Source organism: Barbatula barbatula, assembly GCF_947034865.1.
Source record: "Barbatula barbatula genome assembly, chromosome: 11".
NCBI lineage: Eukaryota > Metazoa > Chordata > Actinopteri > Cypriniformes > Nemacheilidae > Barbatula > Barbatula barbatula.
Genome location: NC_136774.1, coordinates 14,889,554 through 14,906,539, shown reverse-complemented (window position 1 = coordinate 14,906,539; position 16,986 = coordinate 14,889,554). Strand labels below are relative to the sequence as shown.

Sequence of the window (16,986 nt, the reverse complement as noted above, 5' to 3'; positions counted from 1 at the left end):
GACATAAAAATAGAATTCTTATGCATGCTCATTATATAAGAAAACGCAATGTTCACAGAATCTGACAGGGTTGACACATCGATCCAATAAAACCAAACATCCATTTGGTATTCGGTGGGACAATGTGAACAAGACTTTTTTGCAAAGAATGGAGGGAGTTGGTGCATAGGGGACTGAAAATGTTTCAAACAAAACTTGCATCGTCCTCATATGGCCGCACTAGCCCATGCAACGCATTAAAGCGTATGGGCCACATGCAGCTCTGAAGCTTTTTTCTCAAACTTTCTTTTTAAAAGCTAATCCTATTCTGATTTAATACACATGTGTTCTTCGTTTATCCCTTAGTAGTTTCTATTTACACTGCACGTTTTCTCCAATGTGGGTCAATGATGTATGCACCGACTCATGTTAATGAATCTGATTTAGGACAGTGAGGAAAGTATTTCTCTATATCGCTAGAACAGAAAAAAGAAAGCGACTTGTCAGCGCAGAGGAGAGGAGCCAACATTAAAAACGATAATCTATTCGCAGGTTTGCAGAGCGGGTATGATAACGTTCTACACGTTTATATTAAAGCTCTCCATCCGACAGCTCTCTCAAAATAACACCTCTACTACGCAAGCACTTATCAGCACGTTTTTCTTTGTTTCTAAAGGATAATGTGTCAGCAACTCTCCTCATGCTGAATTCTGCCTGAACACATGTTGGATTCTGCGGTAATCAGGACGCCTGATGGATAGGAAGCTGTTTTGTTTATGGAGCGAGCGAGCTTGCAGCCATCTGCTCTAAGATTAAACACCATGCTCTGATGGAATACATAAACACCCATCAAGATCAAAGCAGCCTGCTTAAGACACTCATAAATGCCTATTTTAAAGCACTTACTCCTGTGCATTCTTTTACACTTGCTGTACACCCGCTGAAGCCTTATTTGACCAATCACGGACGTGTGTTTTATGCGTCTACAGCTCTTGTTCTTTTTAGAGAGTTTGTCAACAGGGGGCCGTGACGCCATTGCAGGAGGTCCAATAATTACTGTAATGCGCTGTAAACAAAACAAAATGGACGGTTTACTGTACGCATAATATACAGTATACCAGATTTAAAATGTAATACTCATAACAATTGGTAACAGACGACCCTTGCTCCATTTTGTGAACCACCCCTGGGGGTCCTTGGCCAGAACAAAGTTGAAGATGCCTGGTTTGTCCAGAACAGATAGAGGCGTGTGGTTTTACATTTAAGTTACATTTAGCGAATAATAAATAACAGTGCAGATTTCCTTCAGCATATATATAGAAATGTTGTTTAAAAAATATGTTTTTAAGAGGCATCACAATTCAAATGAAACTGGAAATAAAAAATAAACAACAACCGTTGCATATTATGTTAAAAAATATACTGTATATGAATAAAATATGTGTAAAATAATTACAATAACATTTAATGTATAAAAATAATGTGTATGTGAATGTGAAGGAATTCTGGGAGGGGTTTGATGGTGGTACGACCAACACCCCATAGCAGCGCGCACGAAAGTTTGACGATTTTAATCTTCCATCTGCGTCTCTCAAAGGCTGCGAACAGTCACAGCTAACACACACCAGACAGAAAATCCTGAACCGAATTCACTCTAAAACTCGTAAACAGGAGTTAAAGGATTGTGAATCAGATTTCTTTTTTTTTGTCAGACAGTCTGAAATGGCCTGTCTCCAAAGTTATTACAGAACACAAAGAAAGAGCTTCAGCCATGTGACCTCGCACACAAACAGCCAAACTCATATACCAGTGCAAATAACCAGAGGGAACAGATGCATCAGTAGCAACACAACAGCTACACACAGCAGCAGCTCATAACACTATATATTTGTGCGAGTGTGATGCTTTATTCTGTACTTTAAAAAGGTTTTGCAATCTAAAAATGTGCTTGGTGTGATAATGTAAAGGGAGAAAGGTTGAGATGAAACGCTCCGGTCTGTGGAAGGGTTTGAGTAATGCGGGTGAACATGAATCATGCATTTTAACTGACTCCATATCGGAGCATCAAATAAAAACATAGGGATACAGAACTTCAAAACTCGCTCTGTGTGTTATATCACAAATGATAGCATTTACCCTTGGATTGAAATTCACAGTGAATCATCAAAACATTAAAATAGATTGACATTTTGTGCAAAACTATAATGAAAAATAAATCTCACAGTGACATCTACATTAAAGAAGCAATGTGGAGATTTTAGCAGCAACTAGTGGTGAGGTTGCGAATTGCAACCAACGGCTTACTCCACCATTCCCTTTCGAAGCACTACGATGTCTGACACGGGAAAAACATGTCGTAACGTTTCCGCTTATTTGCGGAAAAAAATTGGACCTTTAACTGGTTTCACATATGTCAAAATATCAGTCATTTAATATGACTGAATTAAACAGAATCAAAGTTATCTTTTGACAGATTGCTCTTTACATTTGGTAGAATGATTCTCTGTTGAAAACAGTAAATCACAAAAAAAGTTATTTTTAGCTGGGTTTTTCAGTCTGGGTCACAAATACTTAAACTCAAATACACATACTGTAAAGTCAAAGCATTACAATAAAATCACAGTCAAGACGTACAGACAAGCTAAACTAAAAAGGGTGTTAATTGTCTTCCTGCGTCTGTAATGATAATGTTATTTTTTAATTAGTTAAATATGTTGACGCACACTTGTGTCATGTTGACCCACACTGCTGAACTGAACCTCGATTGAAAGTGATCAGCGCTAGAGAACATACATCACACACACAAAAGCAAAAGCTTACTTGCACACACATAAAAGTCCCCAGCAGGAAAAACATTCTTTATGGATAATTTAGTTGGACAAAAGTCAAGACATTTGCATTCATTTTGAGGAAAAATGAATTATCATCAATGCTCAAGAAGTAAATCACTCAAGAGTGGAACGTCGTTGTTCACGCAAACAGCGGTGGAGGGCTAATGCATGTAATGCTGCGTTCACACTGCCAGCGACTTTATCGCTGTGTGTTGCCTGTCTCTTGCTATGAGGTCACTAGTTTTGTTTGCCCTACTTACAGTAATAAACAAACACTGCAGTAACTGACGAGAGACAGATGGCACGAGTTCCGCTGCTTTACTCTCATTAGTAGTCGATCATGAAAGTCGCTCATCTTTTGCATAAAGTTGAACAACTCTCAACTTCGTCGTGTTGCTAGACACGCCCACTTCCTGTTGCTTGGGTAGCATGAAATCAGATGTCTACAATTAAAAAGAATAAAATCATGTGTCCATCACTGGTGGTGTGAATTGGGATCATGACAAACCTGTATGACTTTCTTTCTTCCGCAGAACACAAAAGAACATATTTTGAAGAAAGTTGGTATCTAAACAGTATGCAAGTGAATCCAACAACATTCTTCGATACATCTTCTATTGTGTGCTGCGGAAGAAAGAAAGTCATACAGGGTTGAAATGGAAAGAGGGTGAGTACATGATGACAGAATTTTCATTTTTGGGTGAACATCACTTTAAGTGTGGGAAGTTGTTCTTGCATATTTAAATATATAACAAAACAAGTTCTGTTTGATGTGCGAGAGAGATTAAAGCACTGTTGCATAATTTCAGCTCTGAATGTTAAGAATTTTAACATGTCGAAAGTGTTTGAACGCATACGAACAGCCTCAAAAGAAAAAAATGTATTGTTGATGTTAACACTCAAGCAAAGATAGAGACAGCGCAAGAGAGAATAAGCGCAAGGTGGCAGATTGGGGATAAAACAAGGGCAGAGGTGACAGAAATCATAAAAACCAAACGCTCTGGTTCTGTCACACGACAGCAGCATCCCTCACATACACTCAAGCGCATGACCTATCTTTTGTCATAGTGTCGATGTCACCGGTCCTATCTTATGTCTTGTTTAGTATAGGTAAGTTTAGGACATGTCAAAGAGACTCATGTTTTACAGGGCACAAGGGCACACATCCTCTCAGAGGGCAAGTCTGTCAGTCCCTAGGTTTCATCTCATAACAAACTCATCGGTCTCTGTTTACACCTCAGCCTCAATCGTTCCATCTTTTTCTTCCCATGCCCTTCACTACAGTAGCTCACCACAACCTTTCTCTCTCTCTGTCTCTCTCTCTCGCTCTCTCCCTCTCCGGGGATATTCGTTTTATTGAGAGGATGAGCCTCATAAAGAATGACCTACAGTAACTGCAAACTTCCCTGCGCACATGTGTGCGTGAAACAAACACTTCACTCTCATTTAGCTCATTGTCCCTGAAGCTTTTGCCACTGGTAGAGAAGAAGCGCTTGGAGTTATTAGTTTCCCCCCCAGCAGTTTAGTGTGTGTGTGTGTGTGTGTGTGTGTTCAGTCACCTTCCACCGACCTGTTAAGCAGTAGTGTGTAATTAACTGATTAGCTAACTATTTCCTACCTCTCGTCCGCTCTGATTGGCTCACACTTAAAATTCACACAGCGCTTATCCAATCAAGATGAATAATGGTTGTGTGGGCAAGACCTTGGACAACAGAGATTTCATATTACGTTCTGATGATAAATACGCCAGTACATCAGGTGAAATACGGATACAAACAGTCACAGGGTTGTGCTGATAGGCTGAAGGTGGAAACTATTTTAGGGTTCCCATTGCAATTCTAGTAGGACTGACAAATAATAAATGTATTTTAATAAAAAAATGAAACTCTGAAATTTAATATGAGGACCTGTAAGAAACTGCTTACCACATGAAAAAGGATCTGATGAAGAATGCTTGTAACCAAACAGCCACCATTGACTACCATAGTTAGAAAAAGTACAATGGTAGTCAGTGGTGCCCCAGAACTGTTTGCTTCCATACATTCTTCAAAATATCTTCTTTTGTGCTCAACAGAACAAAGAAACTGTAGCATTTTTCCAAATAGCTTTCTCTGTGTTCATCAGAACAAGGAAATTAAGTTCACTAGAACTTTCCATTGTGCTTCAAATCTTCAGCAAAGGCCTCTACATGACCCACGAATTAAGTGTTCTGCGATCTGTCAGCCATTCTTCTCATAAACAGACATCACAGAGATCTCACAGAGATTCTCTGGACTACTTTTAAGCTGATCTAAGCATCCGCTTACTGCTCAGCTGAGGTCATTACCTCGACACATACACACACACTTCTATCAGCATCTCTGCCTGAAAGCCTTATTTCAGTAGATTTTTGTGAGAGAACCAAAGCTTGTTGCAATCTGTTAAAAACATATTTTATGGTATTATCATCCCAAATCTGAGTTCATGCAATCAACATCGGTGGGCTTTTAATGAGCTGGCTCATTAAAACGATCAAGACTGTAGGTTATAATGAACATAAACCCATAACCACAAGCTTCAGGCCGAAGGAACTTTGACCTCGACTTACCGATGTGACTCCGGTGAGAGGAGGCGTCCGACAGGTGACCCCAGAGAGACAGAAGGGTCAAAAAAACCAGCAAGAGCCACGCGCACACCCTCTGTACCGCCCGCTCCTGCATGCTGAAACACACACAAATGTACATCAGGACATGAACCACACACTGATCAGAAAGCCTATTACAAGAATGTATGTATCTAGAGGAAATCTCATTCCCAGCTTTATCTAAATGTCATCGTTCTCTTCCTGAATGTTTTCTGATACACTGCAGAGTGGAAGAAAATCATCACTTCAAGCACTTTCTGTCTGATCTTGGAGCAGATCGTATCCTTAATGTCCAAGTTGAGCGTTCTCCTTCCTTTTTTATTTCTCTTATTCCCTTCATCTTCTGACGCTCTCCTTTCATCTTTAGGAATGGAGAAATGTAAAAAGATGTACGGGTTTAATTGGCAAGAGAAGAAAAGCGAATTATTTATTTACAATGGAAATTTGACCTTTGAAAAGGCAGTAAATGCAAACTCAATAAGCCTTTTTTCAAGCTTCCGGGTTTTTGACTTCCGCATCGTTCGCCGCAGGTCCAACGATGTTCCGGTTACAGCAGTATCCAAGTCTAACAAGGGTGTCTGGATTAAATGTCTTTGTATAAATAATGTAAACAAGCTTAATACCTCACTACCACCTGTTTAAAGCTAAATAAATCTTAATTTAAAAGCACCACGCAGCTAAGAGGGGGCTCTAGTGCTGCTGTTTTGGTCTTAATCTAAGGTTTGTACTGTTTACCGGACAACAACCTCAGGCAGGCACTTGCTGATTTTAACTACTGAACTGCATTAATAAATCCAGTGATGATGTTCTTTGTCTCATTTTATTCTTTATGTCTGTCTGGTTTGGTCCTGCATTATTGCAAACGATAGTTTCACTTCCGTCATACCCACAAATCCTACTTTCAATAATTTCAAAAGATGTCTTCTGTTGTCTGTTCGCTCTATTGCTTCCGACATTATCAAAAATATTTTATTTTATTTTATTTTATTAATGTAAATTTATAATATCAGAGGTTTTTCTCGCCGGTGCATTGGACCATTGCCACTCGTTATGCATGCCTGTTTTCTTATGTCTGCTCTGTGTTACTGTGATAGGGGAGTGAATAATTGTTTATGTATACAGTATATTGAAATAAACGGAAGACCATGATTATTCAGGAAAATATAGAATCTGTGCAGAATTGAAAGCGACCAATTAAAAGATTGGAGAAGGACGATACAGCTGTTTATGGTAAGCATTTTATAATAAAGTCTAATGTATTGATATTGGTTACAGCGCACTGAATACTTTGTATTTCTTAACCTTGGATAATTTTTATAGTGAAAGTGACCTATTTGTCAGTTATGGTGAACCATATCTGAAATGTGACCTCTGCATTTAACCCATCCAGAGAGCAAACACACGCACAGCGAGACACACGTACACCCGGATGAACACACGTACACCCGGAGAAGTGGGCAGCTATCACTGCAGCGCCCAGGGAGCAAGTAGGGGTAAGGTGCCTTGCTCTAGGGCACCTTAGTCGTTACCTGCAGGCCCTGAGGATCAAACTGGCAACTTTCTGGTCACGAGTCAGACTCTCTAGCCATTAGGTAACGACTACCTATAGCCACTACTGCCTACTGCCTACTTTAAGCTCTACATTTATAACGTTTTCACAATTTAAGTTTTTACATTTACATTTGGTATTATGAATGAACAAAGAATCATATTTTAATTCATTCAAAATTAATTTAACGAATATTAACAAGTTACACTCTATCTTAACAGTGTACCAGCATTTTAAAGTTATTTCTTATAATACAGTGGCGCGATCATGTTTAAATAACACACGAGCTAAGGTAAACTCAATAACACTTATTAGCAGTCTGACTGCACAAAACAGATAAACGCACAGATATAAATGTGTGTGTTTAATATGGATTAAAGTCGCAAAACAAGAGGGTACAGATAAACGTAAGTAGCTTTAAATATCACAAGCGCATTCTATAACAATGGGATTTAATCTGTAGGGGAAGTTGCTTTACCCTGCGGTGACGTTGTTTCCGACTAATGTGAAAGAGGCTTAAGCAATGTGGGTGTTCAACTCTTAAAGGGACAATGCACCAAAAAAGGACTAATAGTAATGATTTATCGCAATATATAATCACAAAATATGGAGGACAGCAGCGACAATATCATAATGTTGACAGCCAACAAAACTACCGTGAAGTTATTGGTAAATGCTGAAAGGATCATACAAACCTATTGTGTGGCTTCATAAGATTTACAATCGAGTGCACAAGTCACATGGACTAGTTTTATGTCTTTTTAGTGGCCTTCGGTGGATGTAATAACTATAAACTGTTGTTGTGTGGCAAGAGCCATGTAACAATTGTTCAGTGTTCAAGTGTTCAGCTTTTGTGTTTTGAACAGCATACCACTTTGGAGCTAAGGCTACACATAATATTTTTCTATTTGAAAATTTTCAATGTTATCTTAACAGTCTGTTTTCTTCCTAGGTGGGAGTTGATTTCATGTGTAAATATATGATGCGAGAGATTTGTTTTTATTAATTAAATTTTATTTGGCCGCCCAATATCAGCACACTGTTTATCCCAGATAAAATTATTTTGTAATGGAGGTGGAAGAATTGATTGTGTGTGTGAGGAGCTTTTCTGATTACTATCAATGTGTTTAATAATGGATCTACCTCTTTACATTCACGGAGCTTCTAAACCTGCAAAACACACAAATACACTGTCTGAAACTCCAGACATAAAGAGTGTTGTTTAGCAGCTTGAGATAGAGATAAAGAGTGTGTGTAAAAGAGAAAGGGAGATAAACAAAATAAAAAAGGTGATTTGGAGGTTTAGAAGGGAAATTGTTTTCTAAGCTCAGGGAAGTCACTGTGGGAATGTGTCAAATTATGCAGATTTAGTGTACTAATTATCTTTCAACCGGCAGTGCTCGCTAGAAAGCTTCTCTGCTTAAAGCTGAGGGGTTGATAAGATAGCCGATGCGTGTGCTGAGCCAACGCCTGGAAACCAGTGCAGGTGGACACATCTGAACACACACAAACATGCTGTTCTATTTTACACAATCCAACATCATATCCACAAGATGAAGGTTTTACGTCCGCTGCAGTCTTTAAACCTCTTGTTTTTAGACTCATCTACAGAGGAAATACAGTACATACAAAAATGATATTTTAAATAATGTTGTCCCCATTGTCTCGTATTATACAGACACAAAACCAATGCAAGTCAATGGGTCCCGCATTCATTCAAAATATCTTCATTTGCCTAAACCTCGTGTGTTCTTTTGTTACTTTGAAAGCAAAGATAGAGGGACAATATTTCAGAAATAGCGGCACAATCTTTTAGTGATTGAGAGGCAGTATATCAGTGAAACAGATGTAACATTTCTGATATCGTTATGGTCAGTGAAAAATTATTTGACTTTTACAGGTTGTAATGTGCACTATAGAGTTTTTTACAGAGATAAAAGAATAGTTATAATGCGTTTTATGTTTCTATTGTTTTCAGTAAGAGGTCCATTTAACGTTCTAATAGCCGTGTTTAAAGAATGAGTGAGGAGTGTTTAGTGTAACCATATAAAGTTCACAATGAGTTTATTTGAACCCAGATAGTGTTACACAGTGCATCACCAGCATCTTAAACATTTAGAGACAGAGAATGTGAGATAGAGAGAGAGAGAGAGAGAGAGAGAGAGGAGTCTCTGTTCCATTCATTTAATTAGTCCCAATGGAATCTTTGCAGATGGTGACATCATCACACACAGACATTTCTGTTTCTTTTTCTCCCAAAGTACAGTGCATGTCCAGATCAAACCTCTCTCTCATTCAATATTATAAACTGTGCACTAATGGCTCTCTCCTTATTCAGCCATCCAAGACTGAATCAATCACACCATACCAGGGACCTCACATCATTTCATGCAACATTTTCAAAGTTCAAAAGGCAGACGTCTTGGTGACACAAAAAATAAAAACATAAACACACGCTCATGCATCTCTATACAGGAGACCTCATTATGACCGAGAGACCAAAAAGCATCAAAGAAAATTCACCCATCACCTAAAGGCCCTTTCATCTTCTCTTCCTGTTTCTATCCAGTCAGGTTTTCCAGTGTTGTAACAAATGCTGCAGGCTGGTAGGCGAGCTGCTTTGTGCTCTATAAAATGAATGTGTTTGTAGTTCTACTGTTCACTCTCTCTCTCTCTTCTTAAGGAACAATCTGCATATCTGCACACAAAGCTGCATAAGAAAGTCATGATGTCTTAAATTAATGCATCAGCTCTGGTTCGAAATTTTTTATCTCTAGAATCAACAAACAATGCTCTGATCTTGGGGGCACATTGTATTGTAATCAATATTGACATGCCGGGTCATCCGGGTAAATAATCAGCTTTATTTGACCTGCATGGTTAGATATCATGACTTAAAGGGACAGTTCACCCAACAATGAGTTGTTTCAAATCTGTTCTTGGCCACCATTAACTCATCAAAATATATTCTAAAGAATGTAGGAAAGCAAAAAGTTCTGGGGCACTTTTGACTACCATTGTCATTTCTCCTATGGTAGTCAATTGTGCCAAGAACTGTTTGGTTGTAAGCATTCTTCCAAATATCTTTCTCTGTGTTCACTAGAACAAAACAAATGTATACAGATTTTGAACAACTCTAGTGATTTTTGGGTGAACTGTTCTTTTAACAATAAGGATTTCAATATGTTTAAAGAGAACAAAACACCCAAAATGAAGTAACAACGCAGTTCTAACATTATAATAAATGTCAAACTGGCCCCTGACTCTCCGACAGAATATGGACTCAACTAGAAGATATCATGTCTTACAATAAACACGAAAAGATCTGTTGGGTTTTCGTTACAGGGGAAGTGTGAGCTTTTAAGAGACTCTTGGGTTTTTATCTCTGTGTGCATGTGCGAAACCTGTATAACCCCAAGACTAAAAGCTATGTCTCGGTAGTAGGCTGATAAGATCAGTTAGCGTGTATCGGTTTACTTAAAAGGCCACAAATCATGTCCAACACACTGGCCGATTTCAAACTAAATTGAACCAACTTAGAAAGACAGTGGGAGCGAGAGAGAGTGAGTGTGGGTGATATATTTTTACACAGAGATATTTTTATCTCTTATCTCTTCTGAAAGGAGTTTGTGACCAGTGTAGGCCGTCAGGACTGGCATACAGAGCGCTGGTGAAAATAATGACCATGAGTTGGCATCCATTTTCTATCATGGGGCAGATTCTGTCATGTTACGGGCATTTGAGGAAGGTCAGAGTTAGAAAGGTTGACTCGGACCTCGCTCCAGTGGACCAAACAGGTGGTCAAACCTGGCCGGCAATAAATGTGACAGTTTACATCAGCCCATTTAATCCCGCCCACAAACACCTGATCTCAATCACACACTGGCACCAGAAATGACAACAAGTTAAAAATGAGAAAAATGCTGTCAAGCCAATGTAGCACCAGACCGGAGGGCAGAAGCAAAGAGAGAAGCTTTTGGAGAACAGAATGCAAGATGCATCCTAATGAAGTCACGCTTCAAGAGATACTCATTATGACTCCAAAATGTGAATCATTATACTTTGAACAAACACTGAAGCTTGTTGCAGAAAAATTACGATATGTACACAGGATTACAACAGGAATCCAGCCGGAAGAGGAGAGACAGATAGTGGAAAAATATTGTCTGTCAAAAACTGTACAAATGCTAGATGAACAAATACGATTTGTAAAAGATTTATGGTTTTCGCAAACATGAGGATGATTTAATGTGTATAAATCTGCAAACTAACTCAAAATATAAAAACTTGGTCTAAATTGGACCAAATTGGACTACTTGGACATGTAGGAGCTTCTCTCCAGCCAAGCAGATGAAGAATTGAGTTAACATGAATACATCATGATACTCTCTGCTTACAACATTGGTAATGAAAGATATTTTCCTGCAAATTACAGATGAATCGAACAAAAGCCATTGCCTGAAATCAAAAACCTAAAACACAAATTTTGCTGCTATCTTTCAGAAACTTTGTCTCTCCATATTTCATGATTTTTTACCATAAGTTATAAGTCAACATTTACGTTTGTCACTGGGTTTTGCAAATATCTAGCCAATAAAAAGAATTAAAAAGTGCAAGTCAACTTAGACAACACAGAATCTATTTATTTAAAGGTACAGTGTTTTTCAGTTTCCTGAAAAACAGTGAATTTGGACATCCAAGGTTTCGGATGGACAGAGACAATATGCTGGTTAAGGTCCTTGCTGGGTTAGAAACTCATGGAGCTTCCGCTTGATTTAGTCAATGTGTATTTATGTCTATCAGTAGCAGCCCCATTAGGAACAACAGAACTGTGTTGATATGCGTGCGCTCATGTTTCTGTGTAGAATGAGGCAGTACAAAAACCCACCCACATTGACATGTGACATATCCACAACTCTGCCCACTCATCCTGTGCAATAAGATACTTGTTTACTTGTCTTGCCATGACCATGAAGAGTTTGCAATTATCATAACTCATCTAGCAAAACACCAGAGAGGCCACCCCCACGCGTACAATAAGAAACAGCACAAGTAGCATACAGCTTACTCTATGGTTTCCAAACTAAACTCAGGATAAAGAAAACAGTGTGCATGCGTGTGTGTATAAGTGTGCCGGAAAAAAAAGGTATAAAACAAGATCAAAGTGAAGCAGCACGGTGCATCTGTGGCTTTATATTCATCTTTCAGGATTTACAGGGAGAGAAAAGTCCCTCCAACACTTTGAGCTGAAGCAGCTCGAGCAGGATTGGCTCTGGGACAAGTTCAGGAATTTAAGAAATATCCGAAATGCAAATAGCTCGACGTGGAAGTCTTTGAAAAACAATCAGCGTGAGGAGGATGAGGTGGGGGAGACCATCGATATCAGGTTTACTCAGAAAGCCCTCAGCCTGCACCAAAACAGGCACTAATCCACTTTAAATCCACACTCTGTTCAAACCAACTCCCGTGGATACAAATAGGATTGACCAATTCTACTTTGAACTCGGTCTGTGGCTTGGCCCAGGTGGAAATACCTCCAAGAGGAATTCTCCATCAATAATAATGAACATATTTAGGACTATCTTACTTATCGTTTGCTCCTGTTTCTGGTTGTCGTGCTTCATATACTTTGGAAGCCACTTAGAGAAGCTTCAGATTAAATTTCCACTAAAGCTTTATGATTTAAAGTAAAAAACTTCAAACAAAATCTGAAAATGCACCTCCGCCCTCTAGTGGCTGTCCTTGTTTGATGACATCAGTTAGACGGACATTCAGAACATCCATTAACTCCTCACATAAGTCACGCCCACGGTTTTCCTTATTCAATATTCTGTTTCACTCTGAAATACATCAGAAAACTGGAACTGCCAAGGTGATCGCCACATCCGGTTCCTTGGGGCTTTAGTATCAACAAAGACACATGGGCCTCAGATACTCCGGTGTGCTGCGTAACTGAGGAAAGTAAACTGAAAAGCTGCAGTGAAAGAACAAAACCTAAAATTTAGGTTTTTAAAATCCAAAAACTACAACGCAGAACGCTGGGTAGTTTTAAAAGTTAATGAGAGGCTGTGTGGCCTAGGTGCATGCGGCCTGAATCATTTATCACAGAGCAGCTCAGTGTCTGTTTCTGGAGAGGAAAAAAATACTCTGCATGCAGTTATAAATTATTGAGAATAGAAAGGATCATCCCAAAGGGAGACCATTCCAACTTTCACAGAGAAGAGGGGAGACAAGAAAAGATGAGAAGTAACTAGAAGAGACAAGACAAGACTAGTAGGGATGAGACAAGACTTAAAGAGAGCAATGTGTCAATTTAATAAAAGAATACAAGTCATTGGACAGAATTAAAGTAATAACTTTCTAAATATTGCTTGTAATTAATAAACTGAATGAGAATTCGTTACTCATCACTAGGCACTTTTTTAATCTTTTCTCATAATAGGAGGAAGCACATCAATAATCTGACACCTGTTAATGCATGAAAGAATATTCAGTATTTGTGTTTATATCTCTCTCCAACCCACAGACTATAACGCTCCTCAGGAGGATTTCATGAGCTGTTTCCCTTGATAAGCACAAGTTTAGAAGTCTGTGCTTTTGTTTCCTGTTAATAAGCTCTGCATCAGCACTAAAGCACTCAGATGCAGTTGAAACAGAATTACTTCCTACTTCTGTCACACAGTAAAGAGATGCAGTATAAAAAAATCCACCTGCTGGTTTTCATGCATTTGGACCACTTCATTTCCAAGAATTATCCAGTTGTTCCAGATAACCAGATAGGGTTAGATAAAAGAGAAATAGATTTAAAAGAAATTCACCCAAAAATGTATTTACCCTCATTGAAAACCTGTATATGAATCTTTAATCTGTGGAACTCAGAAGAATGTATTTTGAGAAATGTTTCGATGGTTCCGTGTCCCTACAATGGAAGTCAATGGGCCCCAATGTTGTTGGGGGATCAACATTCTTCAAAATATCTTCTCTTTTGTTCTGCAGAAGAAAGAAAGTTATTCAGATTTGCAATGACATGAGGGTGGGTAAATGATCAAAAAAAAAATTTATATTTGGGTGAACCAGCCCTTTAAGTTGTTAATTTGTGTTCAGACGTTTTAAGATTTCAAATGAGATAAACCATCAGAATGAGCCTTCAGAAATAAAGTGTAACTACCGTACATAAAATAAGTATGAATATTCAATATAAAAATACTCCATGACATTTCCCTACTGTTTTTAGGTGTCCTAAAGTATGACCTACTCAACCTTTCCACACAACCATGTGCATGCAGTACATTCTGTTTGGTGTTAGTCTATATGTTATTTCATAAAAACCAGCAGGTCCTGTCATCTGGGTGAGGAGCTGCTAAATGCAGAGGTAACTTGTCTGAAGGGAGTCTGAGCTTTGTGACTGGCTGGCACTTTTTGGAATGAATCTGTAATGAGCTATAGAAATGAAGTGGACACATTTTTCACTGTTTAGAAAGTTGGAAACACTACAGCTCTGTTTCAATACCTAATGAGCCGACTCATTGTCTGCCTAATCAGTTACCTTTTGAGATAGCATGCTAACCAGAATAGAACTCCAACCATATATGTTAGGCAGGCTTTTCTTCACTGACTGGCTTTTCTTCATATTTCTTCACTGTTATAAACCAAACACCATGACTAGATTCCCAAAATGATATAAAAATTAAGTTAGCCTATATTTTACTCAAGGCACCCCACGTGTATATCTTCTTTTAGAAGTTATATCGAATAATATCCTGGCTACTTCCAAGCTTGGTATTGGCAATTGATAGAGACCCTGTTTTTGAAGCTCCAAAAAGCGCACAATATAAAAGCTGACTACATATGCTTGCAAAAATAAACAGGTTTGTTTTAACATTCTCTATTGGCTTACCACTGTAATGATGTTGTGGAGAGCAGATGAACCTGAAAGCAGAAATTCTAAGCTTCACCAAACTTGAGTGTGTAATTCCCAAAGAGTGTGCAGCGGTTCACTCCCAAAAAATATAGTTTTAATATATTTAGGGTGGAAATTTACAACATATCTTCATGGAACATTTTCTGTACTTAATATACTAATGATTTTTGCCATAAAATAAAAATCTATAATTTTGGCCAATACAATGTTTGTTGGCTATTGCTACAAATATACCCATGATACTTATAACTGGTTTTGTGGGCCAGGGTCACATGTATCCATCATAAAAGTAATACATACAACCCCAAGATGAGATTCATTCGAGTAAAAACAGTGATAATCTTGTTTACATTAAAAAGGTGATTAAATTAGCTCAAAACAATTTGCTTACAAATGTATCATTTCACGTCATGATGCATTAACCCTTGGACATGCCCTGGAGCTGTGTGGATTACTTTAATGACGGATATATGCACTATACGAGAGGATCGCTGGGTCTCTGTTCACTTGCTTTAAAAACAGGAACAGCCAGTATCAGCGTGAGTAAATTATAGCGAAAATCTCATTCTATGTAAACTGTTCCTTTAAGAGTAAAATTGTCACCCCTTACCTCAAATTTTTATGATCTATGTCCAAATATGCAGGCGACCATTTTCATTTCGAATGGAAATGTCTTCTGACAGTGAAATTTGTTTTCATTTACAGCTGTAAAAAACGTAGCCAAAACACTTTTGAAACGCTAGAAGGGTTGGCACTCTATAAGCGTTTGCCACTATCATATTGTTCCTTTATGAACTCCCGTTGACTAAATATTCAGCTCACATTCAGGCTTTATCGAATCCATAAATATGTGCTCTGCATGTGCTCGGCAGTCAATGAGGAAAAACTCTAATGACATCTACAGAGGAAAAGCGTGCAAAAGGTCAGAGCGAGCACATGAGAATACTCACAACACACATGCAACCATACACCTCATATTAATACACTAATCACGTTATTAAACAAAACAATAAATAAACATGTCCCTTTCACCTGCATTACTGATGACATCACAGCCCGATCCAACTCCCTGTCTCTTTTCACACTCCGTACCTCGGCGTTACCCAAGCCGGATGTCAGCGTGCAAAGAACAGAAGTGAGAAAAGCCAAAACCTCAGCAACCTCTCACCTCAGCGAGCAGAGTTATATTAAACCTGCTTTTAAGACTGCTCGGACTCAATAAACTCTGCGCTCTCCACACGGACTGTATATCACTCCCTAGCTTTTAATTAGCATGCTGCGTGAACCAGGTCTGACTCTACCCTTCTCTTTATTCTGCCTTCTCTTTCTCTCTCTCTCCCTCTTTCTCCATGGGTGTCTGCTATGAACCCCTGACACCGGGGTTTGCGTAATTACCTGTGTTACAGCCCGGTCCGTCTGCCCTCCTGCCTGGATCAGACTGCAGAGTGCTTATGAGATTACTCAGCCCACTCCGCAGAACCCGGCCAAACGCTGCTGGATTTTATTATCGGCTGGATGCTTTGTGAGATGGTGCACTCATAATAACGCTGCCGTAATATTTAATGAAAAGGTGAATATGAGACTAAATTTCCTTTAATGCTAATTTTACAGGCGTGGCTGTTTTAAAAGCTGAAAGACTTGCACAACAACACACACGCGTCAGGGTTAGTCTTAAATAATTCCTGTAACACTTTTACAAGATACACACTCTACCACACACACACTTAATCATATGGGAGTAAGATAATAAGGGAGGGAAACTAAGATCAAGAAAGATGTGGCGCTCCAGTTTCAGACTCCAGAGTCTCATTAGAACAGAGGAGAGTCACCGAAACATCAGAAACATTTCACAACCCTCTAAAATAATTTGGGCTCTTGTAATTATAGTGACTTTTGTGCAACCCCTGCAGCTGCCAGTTTGAATTACAGGAATTGGCATTAGATTGTCATAGAGCGTAAGGATGAATTAATTTTGTCATGTTTTGTCTGTGTCTGAACCGGAAAAGGTATTCATGCCGATCAGTAGACTGAAACAAAGACGGAAATGTTTGTTATCTTTTATTCTGGGCTGGACTGTGAGTGT

At 38.7% G+C, this 16,986-nt stretch overlaps 1 protein-coding gene across 2 annotated transcripts in view; it reads right to left on the bottom strand.

Annotated features, from left to right (window-relative positions):
- The window catches only part of tafa3b (TAFA chemokine like family member 3b), a 71,113-nt gene that overhangs the window by 22,933 nt on the left and 31,194 nt on the right, over positions 1-16,986 (bottom strand). The window contains exons 1-2 of one of the 2 annotated variants that reach the window (XM_079468513.1): positions 16,299-16,352; positions 5,398-5,510 (exon numbers count right to left, since the gene is read on the bottom strand). In XM_079468513.1, coding sequence (XP_079324639.1) covers positions 5,398-5,509 — 112 coding nt within the window. In that variant the 5' untranslated portion in view covers position 5,510; positions 16,299-16,352. Of the gene's footprint in view, positions 1-5,397; positions 5,511-16,298; positions 16,353-16,986 lie in introns of those variants that run through there. The other variant, XM_079468512.1, reaches the window with a different exon arrangement.